We start from the raw sequence: 10,451 nt of genomic DNA on the forward strand, positions 1-10,451 counted from the left end.
CCATTTCTATGAAATGTCCAAAATTTATAGAGATAGAAAGTAGATTAGTGGTAACCTAGGTCTGGGAGTGGGGAGAAATGAGAAGTAACAATTTTCTTTTGGAAATGATAAAAATGTTCTACAATTAGATTATAGCGATGGTTGCACAACTCTGTAAATATTCTTTAAAAATCGAATTGTACACTTTCAACAGGTGAACTTCATTAAATGTAAATTATATCTAAATAAAGCTATTTATTCCAGGGGAGGCAGGAACTGGGCAAATGGAGAACAAGGAGGGAAAGAAGACTTTTTATTATATAACTGTTTATATTTTCTGGTTAGCCAACATGTAACTCTTATCTATTCAGAAGCAAACTTAAAAAATCACAGGATCAAAGAAAATTAAAAAGAAACCCCTGACCCTTCCCTCATTTGAGCACAGAAGAGGGAGAGAGCTGCCACCCACTTCAAGCCACTGTGAAGTGATGGCTGAGTATACAGTGGGTTAAATCAAACAAGGGTAACCATAAAGAGCTTTCAAAACCTATTCATTATCTGGAAGCCACCAAGCCACTGGACCTAACAGGGATATATTGCACCAGTTGGTCAGATGGCAGATACGCAACTGACCCAAGGATGCATCCCTGCTTCCCACTCTTCCACCACCATGTAGACCTACGTAAAATTCCAGAACTATCATCCCGTCTCAAAGAGGGGCGGGAACACCCCAAAATTGACACCTGCCAGGAATAACAGAAGCTTAATAAAGAAGCTCCATGAACATATGGGGAAAGGGGGAGGAACACCTCTTGCACATCTTGGTCTATGGACTGGGCTCACAGCCTGGGCTCTCCTGCACTCTCAGATTAGAGAACAGCCAGAAGAGACAATTCTTGGAGCCTCCTGCCTGTACTTCCTCACATATTTGTCTTGTTAATAGATGCTATATCAAAAAAGATTTTTGTGATCAAATTAATTTGAAAAATATTGGGTTAAAGAAAGTCAAACCATTTAGTTTTAACTGTAGCCCTTCTCTGAGCCTCTGCTTGTGACTCTTCAAGAGGACCTCTGGCAGGTTCAAAGCCCTTTTAGGTTTTTGGGGAACACCTGGTGGGATAGAGGCCCTTCTTCATTTTACTGCTGAGGAAAGGTAAAAGGGATCATCCCAGGTTACATGGCAAGTCTGTGAACAGTGGGAGCTAGAACTCCTGACTCCTGGCCAGGGCTGATTCTATTGCGCCAAATCAGTTTCCTGACTATTGGTCCCAGGTGACCTCTGGAAACTGGTCCAACTCTCCCAGAAATTTTATATATTTGAGCCCTTAGCAGGGGACCTGTCTGGAGTCATGTGATTGCTGGTCACGAAAGGGAATTAGAAACAAGATATTCTCCCTGACTAAAGCATGGAGGGCAGAGCTGCAGGGAGCAGTGTGCAGATGCAGGCTATGCCAGTGTGGGCCTTGACACCCCCTCAAATCCAGCCTTGGGTCTCTCTGCATGGTGATGGACTTGGATTTACTCATCTGCTTTAGTAACCTATGTGTTGAACAAACCTTTAAAATCTGCCCTGATGAAAATTCTAATTTCTTTAAGAAATAAAGAGCAAATAAACATATAGTGGAACAGAGCAGGAAGTGTTCTAGATTAAAACATACAACAAAAGGTATAATGTGGGCTGTGTTCAGGTCCTAATTTGAACGAATCAACTGGAAAAGACTTTGATGAAAAAAATGATAAAGTCTGAACACTGGCTATTTGTGGTGACACTAAAGAATCATTCTTTTCAGAAGTGTTCATGGTGTAATGGACAGTTAGTTTTTTGGGTTTTGATTTTTAAAGAGTTTTTGTTTTTAAGAGATTAATCCTAATGTATCTACAAATCAAACAATATAATGTTTGTCATTTGCTTTAAAATGATCCAGTAGGACTGGAAGGGAAAAATGAGAGCCATGGATGTTATGAGGTTAGCTATATATTGATAATTGTTGAAGCTGGGTGATGTATACAGAAGAGTATGTTAAACTCTCCTTTCTACTTTTGCATAAGTGTCGAATTTAAAATAAAATATTTTTAAAATGTCCTGATCAATCTAGCTTCGGGTCCTGGGGTTGGCTTGGAGTTGGGGGCAGGGGTCACAAAGGAATTCCTGTCTGTGTGGCAGACTGTCCAGCCTCACAGCTCCTCTCGTGAAATGCAAAGCGCAGATTCGCAAAGTCCCCAGACTCAGAGTATTGCATATATGGGGATTTGGGGAGGCCCTGGGACTGCCTGAGCTTGCTCACCTGCTGTGGGGATCATGCCCACCAAACCCTACCCATTCCACACAGGGCGCCAAGCCCTCCTCACACCCACTTCCCTGCCTCCCCAGCTACTCACACTGTTCCTCTCGGCCAGCCGGGCTCCAGCCACCTCGCTTGCTCTGGCCCAGGCCACTCATTACTCAGGATGTTTATTATTAGCCTTAGATTTGATTAGTGCCTGGCCTGCACTTCCTGGGTTTTCCCCCAACCTGTAAAATGTAAATCAGCAGCACCCGCTCCTGCCCCTGCGCCTGAGCAGACTGTCTCAGGGGCTGAAGTGGATGGACTTGGCCTGACTCTCCAGGAGTTCCATCGGGTGCTGTCTTCTGAGCTTCCACTGCACTCACTCTGCTTACATAGGCACAAAGAGGAGGGGAAGGTCTGCCTTGGCCTTGGGATGAGGTCTGAATTCTGGTATGGCCGAGAGTTGTGCCTAGTCTCTTGCTGCGGTACAGCCAGGGTGACCAGCTCTCCAATCTCTAAGCATTGCTCAGGTCATTCCTGCTTCCTTGACAATGTTTTCGTGTTTATTTCCTGATAATCTCCTGTTCCTTCTTCAGGCTCAGTTGAGGTGTCATCTGCTCTGGGAAGCCATTCTTGCCTGCCTCAGGGCAGGTTAGATGTCTGTTCTATGCTTCCTAAGCCCTGTCCTTACCCCTATCAAAGCACTCAAGAGGCTGACACTAGAGCCGGATAGCCTGGGTTTGAATCTTGGCTCTGCTACTTACCAGCAGGAAGCCTTGGTGGCACGTTAATTAACTTCTCCATGCCTCCATTTCTCTTTTTTAAAGTGTGTATAATAATAGTTTGTTATGAGGATGAAATGAGTTAACATTTAAATTGTTAAAGCAAGTTCTTTTTGGCACATAGTAAATTCTCCACAAATAAATCAAGGATTAGCACTGTAAGGCTTATTACACTATTGTAACTTTATTTCTGTTTTCCCAACTCCTCTGAAGCCTTTGTGGAGATAGGAAGCCCAGCAGCTTAAGGCTGGAGTGAGACAAATTTAAAAGTCATAGAAAGCCTGAGGAATTTAGGAAGAAAATGTTGAGGGATGGGAGAGAACCAAACAGGTGGAGAAAGAGAGAGAAGGCATAAAAGAAGTTTCGACGGAAGGAGAGAGGAAAGGAAAAGGCCAGTTTGGGTGATAGTGAGCAGAGGAAGAAAGAAAATACAAATGGTTGGTAAACTTGAAAAATACTCAATTTCATCAATAATCTGAAAAAAAAATACAACTTAAACAACAATGAAAAACTAATTTTCATCCATTGGGTTGGCAAAGTCTTACACTTTGATAATATTGAGTGCTGGAGGTGATCTAGGGATATGTGAACTCATACCCTGCTGGGGGCGGGGAGTAAGTTGATACCACCATTTTGGAGGGCAACCTGCCAAGGTTAATTAAAACATAGAATATACTCCTCATCCACAACCCATAAATTCTTCTTTATGTGCCACAGGGTGTATGAAAATGTTCATTGAAGCAAAGTTAATAATAGTGAGTAACTTGAACAATGTAAAGCCCATCCACCAGAGGATGGCTGAATAAATGAGGTACATATATCACAGGCAAGAATCCTATGCAACAGTTAAAAAGAATGAGATAGATCTGTAAGATTGTCAAGATTGGAAAGACTGTCAACAATCTTTGAATTGAAGAAAAGTGGTTTATAGCATGATACTTATAGTAAGATGTCTTTTAGTAAAACAAAATACAAACAAATTAGATACACACAAAAGCTCTGTATTGTCTATTATCACATACATGTGAATGTGATGCAGAAGTCTGAAAGGAGGTAAGCGATGACAATGACTGCCTCCAGGTAGGGTGAAAGGGGACCAAAATTAGGGGTAATAGTCAGAGAAGACCTTAGGCCCTATTCATACTGTTTTAATTTTTTACATGGAGAAGATTATCATAGATTGCTTATGTCAATGAAAAGTAACAAAACTACAGATGGGCTGGTGGGTGGATTTGTGAGCCAGAGGTAATCTGAGATTCTGTTGCCTGTTGAAATGGTGCAAACTCAAAGTCATTGTTGGATGTCCTATTTTCGTCTCCTCCTTACCTTCTGTTTGCACGCCCCTCATCCCAAGGCAGGAGGCCTTGCCACCTTACAAAGCAGCTGGCTCCCAAGGGGTTAGCTCTGACTGTTAGAAAGCAGACTGCTTTCCATAAACGGACTCACTGGACCAAATGCTGTTCTCTGAAGCCACATGCATTGTCTTGCCCAAGGAGATGGCACTTTTTCAGTTTTAAGCCAGCATAGGTTGGACATGACATGGAAACAAACAAAATGCAGCCTGACTTTTGGGGTGGCTGACAATTGAATGGTAAGGTTCCCTAACATCTTATTGCTGATCACAGCTTGTTAATGCTTTTGCTCAAACTCCATTCACAGAAAATGGTTTTTATTTTCTTTCTATTTTCTTTAACTAAAAAGTATAATTTACATGCAGTGAAATACACTTATTTTAAGTGGGCTAGTCAATAAATGTTTATATACATATATACCCAGGCAACACTACCTACATTAAGGCTTAGAACATTTGCAGCTCCCCACATGTCTGCCTCATTCTGACCTCCAAGCAGTACATCCCACTCCAGATTAGCCACTATTCTGACTTCTATCACCATAGATTCATTTTGCCTGAACTTTGTATAAGTGAGGACATACAAATGGAATCATTCACTTCTTTCTTCTGGCTTCTTCTGCTTGATATTAGGTTTTATTAAACCAGACAGAACAAAACTGTGGGACATTTTGGGAGGAAGTTGTTTGACCTTTGTCAGCCTCATTTTCTCCTGGTCAAGTGGATCAACATGAAGCTCAAACAAGACAGCACAGGCAAAAGCACCTGAGACCCTCTCCCTTTGTCACAAAATTGCAAGGAATTATTATTACTGTTGTTATTGAGCATGCTCGGATTTCATGGCCCATGAAAATAGATTCCCCTCCTCACTCACTGGGCTCTCTGAGAACAGGTGCTGGATGTTTCTGAACCTCATTCTGAACCTTCTGAACCTCATTCTGAAGCCAGCACTTTCTGAATTGTCTCCAGGGAGATGCGGGATTCTCATTTTAAGTTCCACGATCTTAGTGACAGAAGAGTTTTAGAACCCAGAGTAAAAATACCTTGTATATCTCAAGGTTTTGGAGCTGGTTCATTTATATATATGTGCTTAAACAATTAAAATGAGCACATAGTAAAGACAAATTCAAATGGCGTGAAAGGAAATAGAGCAAAAAGTATGTTTCTTTGCCATCTAGGTACCCTAGACTGCTGTTTCTCTCCTCAAAGGCAGCATCAGTGAGCTGGTCTTTGTTCACACAGGCTTCTAGCAAAGCCCAGGCATTTATATGCATATATGTGTCACTAGACGATAGATATTGCTTCATTTCCCCTCCACATTTTTTTATACAATTGCTAATTTATACAGATTAAACACAAAATTGACATGCTACTTTTTTTTTTTTTTTACTTAGTATCTCCTATCGGGTAGTCCTTATTTTTTAAAATGAACTCTTAAAATGCTCATTAAAAATAAAATCAATAGGCAAGCATTTATGTGGCATTTATCATGCTCCAGGCACTATTCTAAACACTTCACATATGTCATTTAATATGTATATTCTAACTTCTTCATGTCTCGTCAGATGGCTGAAGTTTCTTAAGTGGAATTACTTGGTCAAAGAGAACATTGTCATGTTGATCAGTATTTTCCAATGAGACTGTTCCACTCTACACAAGTGTTTCTGCAATATTTTGGCCTTAAGTATCCTTGTCCACTCTAGGTATTGTGGTCTCTTTGATGCAGGGAATCTTGACTTCTTTATGCCCTGTGTCTGCCACCCTATTCTGGCCCTCTTGAGGCCTTGTTGTTGAACCTTCTCTGAGAATCTAAGAGATAAGACAAAAGCAAGTGCATCCAAAATGGACATTTCTTAGAACTGCAGCGAAAGCCCTGATTTTCATGTTTGCAATTTACATACACTAACGGCTGTGCTGAATTTCCTACTTTGCTAACATACCTATTCTGTCAATTTTTACTGATCTCTCAGAAATGCTAGATACCATTATTTTAGTAAATTCTGTTTGGAAGAAGCAAACAGTAGTTTCTTTACAGTAAGAGCTCCCAACCTTTGTAGGAAGACTTAGCTTCTTTTTCTGTTAATTTTTTTCCTTCAATACTTGTTATTATAAAAATTTCAAAACTCAGAGAAAGGTTAAAAGTAAAGTAAAATGAATACCCATAGGCCCTCCACCAAGATTTAACAACTGTTCATATCGGTTTCACTGTCTCCACATCCATCTCTCTTCACTCTCACCTTTCTGTTGAGGCATCTGAAGGTGCTTGCAACATTAGGCCTCTTCATTCCCAAACGCATTTGCAGACATCGCCTAAGAAGATGAATGTTCTCTTACAAGGGATTCACATCTAAGAAAATCAATAATAACTCAAAAACATGATACAATTTTAGTATATGTGCTGCTGAAGCAAGCACAAAAAGCATCATCCAATATCTGATCCATATTTAAATTTCCCTGTTTGTCCTAAGAAGTTTTTCATGACTGCAGCTTTTGAATAAGAATCTAGACAAGGATCACATTATTGAATTTGATATTTATCTGTCTCATTAGTCATTTTTCCTTTAGAATAGTCCCCTCCTTTTTCCTCTTTTTTCTTTTATCTTCTTTTTTCCCCCTTTTGTTTGACATGGACTCAGCCCTTGTCTTATAGAATGTCCCACATCTGCATCTCTTACTGTTTCCTTCTAGTGTGGTTTATAACATGTCCCTCTACCCTCTGCGATTCCTGGAAACTGAACATTACCCACCCAGATTCAGGTTACACATTTTGGGGGAGACCTTGCAGGTGGTGGGGTATACTTCCTACGAAATCTCATCAAGGGGTTCATGATGTCAGCTTAGCCCACAGGCAGTGATGCTAAACTGGATCACCTGTGAAGGTGGTGACACCAGATGTCTCCATGAAAAAGCACCCTGCCCCTCTGCAATTAGTGTCACCTGCAGGTGATACTTTGGTATCTTTTGCATCCTAATCTCCGACCACCTTTGGGTAGATAGCTTTAGCACTATGCTGAAATAATTATAACACTTACAAGATTATGACTTTTTAAACCTATCATTCCTTTTACATTTCTTAGCCAGTGTTTTCTGTGAAAGAGAATTTTTTAAATTTTCTTTTTTGAAAAAATATACAGAAAAGAACCATGAATAATATAACAAAACTCATATTTTCATCACTGAAAATTATGTGTTAAAAGGTTTGCGTATTTACTTTCAATTTTTCTTTTAAGAAAGAAAACATTACAGTAAAATCTCTGAAATTCCCTTCCCTCTCCTCCCCTTACCAGAAGGAACCACCATCATCAACATGGATCTTGCTTCTGGGCTTATTTTATACATATGTGTTTATTTATGAAAATAAGGTAATTAACACTATTTTGCATGAGTTATTTTAATTTTTACATAAATAATGTTAGGTATATCTCATCATGCATCTTCCTGTTTTTGCCCAATATTGTTGAGACCTACTCATGTTAATTCATATAGAGCTGGTTTATCCCTTTTAACTGCTGCATGGTATTCCACATCCACTTTTCCATTCCTGCTCTGCTGAAGAACGTGGTTTTCGATTCTTTGCTATTATGAGCAATACTGCTCTGGGAAGAGCTGTGCATGCCTCTTTGTGTAAATATATGAGTCTCTCTTGGGTGGATGTTCTCAAATTGGACCTCCGAATTGTGGGGTCTGTACTTTGCCAGTATCAGTAGGTATTGCCAAACCGGCCACATTAATATTCACTCCCACTAGCAACACGTGACTATTTCCATTGGGAGAAGGCGGTGCTCCCTAAGGCTTACTCACCAGGAAGAAATGGATATGACAACAAGAGACATGGAAGGATTCACTGCTCTGAGCATCTTTTCTGGAGCTATCTGGTGGTCCTGAAGCTCACCCTAAGCTAGTAAATGTCCTTCATTAGCTAACCTGAGGTGGCTATCATGAAGAATGTAATTATTCTCAATTTATAATGTTCTTATTAATAATAATACTTGCCACTTATTGCTGGCTTACTGTGTGCCAGGCATTTTACAAACCTTATTTAATCCTCTTAGAAATTTATTTATTATTATTTCTACTTTGCTGAAGAGGAGACTGAGGGTCAGAGAGGTATGTTGACTTGCTTAAGGTCATAGAGCTGGTAAGTAATCTGCCTTCAGTGCTCAACCCATTTTCTCTGTACAGCACTGCCTCTCCAAACTCCTCACATGTGCTCATATAGTTCCTAAAGAGAATAAAAGATGACTTCTTACTAAAAGAACAAGTCAAGTTCTAGTTTTCCTGTCTCACCCCTTGGCTATGAGCAAAGAAATTGTTTGTTAACCAACAGTGCAGCCTTGCAAATAGTTCCCAGCCCACTGGCTCAGATTTCTGCAGGGTGAGACAGAAAAGGCCTTCGACAGTACTTCTCTCACACTGCAGCTCAGGAAGGAGAGGTGGGTTGGTGATCTCTTAATATCTTACAGTTTTAGGATTGGTTGTACCCAGGGTGGGTAGGGAATCAAACCATAAGACTGGATAAATGGTGGTATCTTAAATTTGTGTGCAAAAAGAATCCTCCTCCTCCCCTTTTCCTTCCCTCTCCCTCCCCTCCCCCTCTCCCTCTCCCTCTGGTCTCCAGGCCTTCTGTTGTACGTGAAATGTTAGGCAGGCATATTCACAGATCTCTTCATCGCCGTAAGACCCCTGAAAAGAAGTATCTTACAGACTTCAGGTCCAGCCTGCCCATTTTACAGATGGGGAAGCTTAGGCATTGAAATCTCTGCTTGAGGGCATCAAAGTGTCTGATTTGTCCTCAAAGCCCAGCAAAGTATTCAGTGTACAATATCCATCTTATAAATATTTGTTGAATTAATTAATGAATGGATGAGAATGTTGGAAATTAAAAACAAACAAAACCTTCAAGCTTTTGGTTCCTTTGGAATCTGCTGGGTTGAGGTGACCAATTCAAGAAATGAGACTCAATGAATCGTGCCCTTCATGAGAAGACAGAGCCAGGCCTTGTGGCAAGCGGTCGATGACTCAGTGAATGCTGACATCCACAGTCCACTGACTCACAGACATCTGTGCAGAGAGAAATACAAGCCAAGAGCAAAATCTGGACAAAGTCCCATGTGGCCTGAGCCCACTGCCTCCCAGCTCGCCTTTCGCACCTCTTTCTCCCACTCACTCTGGGAGACATGCCGGACATATTCTTACCTTAGGGCCCCTGCATCTAATGTTCCCTTGCCGGGAACACTCAGCTGCTGGCTTTTTGCATAACTAAATTTCAGCTACGATGGCACCTTCTCAGAGAGACCTTCCTGACCAACATGGCTAGAGGTCTCACCTCAACCACTCCCTACCACTTTGATCTGGTTGATTTCCTCTGAGCACTTACTTCTTCTTAGCATAAGCAAGCTTGTCCATGTGCTTACTGGTAGGTCAACTGCTTCTGCACTAGAATGTAAGCTGCGGAGGCAACGGGCTTCATCTTGATGTCACCATGTCCTTAGGACCTGGAGCTGTCCCCAGCACATGAAAGGTACCATGCTGACAATTGCTGCATAAATAAGAGAAAGAAGAGGGTGAGGGGCAGTGACGGTGATGATGATGATGATGATGATGATGATGATGATGTGTGTGTGTATTGGGTGAGCATTAAGTAAATAAGTGACCACAGTTAGTTGAACATCTACTATGTGCCAAGCACAGACTTTATTTTAAAGCACTCCAACCTCAGAATAAGGTAAATGCTGTCATAACCCCCTTGTTACAGATAAGGAAGTCAAGGCTTATAGAGTTAAGTGTTTTGCCTGTAGTTTAGGATGTGTTAAAGCTGAGATTTTCTCTCACAATATCTGGCCCTAGAGCCTATGCTCTTCCTAGTGGGTGCTGGAACAGTTGGGGCTGTTATAAATTTTTATCAGGCCCAGGCTGCTGCCTGACTTTGATGTTCTCCTGCCCAGGAATCCCCAACCCTCTAAGAGAGAATATATGGGTTCAAAAGCAGAGTTGTTTGCTCACTGAGTCCACAAGCATTAATTGAGCACCTACTATGTGTGAGGGTGCTGAGGATACAGCAGTGCATAAACA

The 10,451-nt window shown here is 41.1% G+C and overlaps 1 protein-coding gene across 2 annotated transcripts in view; it reads right to left on the bottom strand.

The window, feature by feature from the left end:
* TNFRSF13B (TNF receptor superfamily member 13B) overlaps positions 1 to 2,452 on the bottom strand; it is a 45,487-nt gene extending 43,035 nt beyond the window's left edge. The window contains exon 1 of one of the 2 annotated variants that reach the window (XM_016137596.2): positions 2,359 to 2,452. Coding sequence is in view for 1 of the 2 variants with exons in the window: in XM_016137595.2 (XP_015993081.2) it covers positions 2,359 to 2,419 (61 nt within the window). In the remaining variant the exon portion in view is untranslated. The remainder of the gene's footprint in view (positions 1 to 2,358) is intronic. The other variant, XM_016137595.2, reaches the window with a different exon arrangement.
* Positions 2,453 to 10,451: the final 7,999 nt, after the last annotated feature.

Source organism: Rousettus aegyptiacus, unplaced genomic scaffold, assembly GCF_014176215.1.
Source record: "Rousettus aegyptiacus isolate mRouAeg1 unplaced genomic scaffold, mRouAeg1.p scaffold_m13_p_6, whole genome shotgun sequence".
NCBI classification, from domain to species: domain Eukaryota; kingdom Metazoa; phylum Chordata; class Mammalia; order Chiroptera; family Pteropodidae; genus Rousettus; species Rousettus aegyptiacus.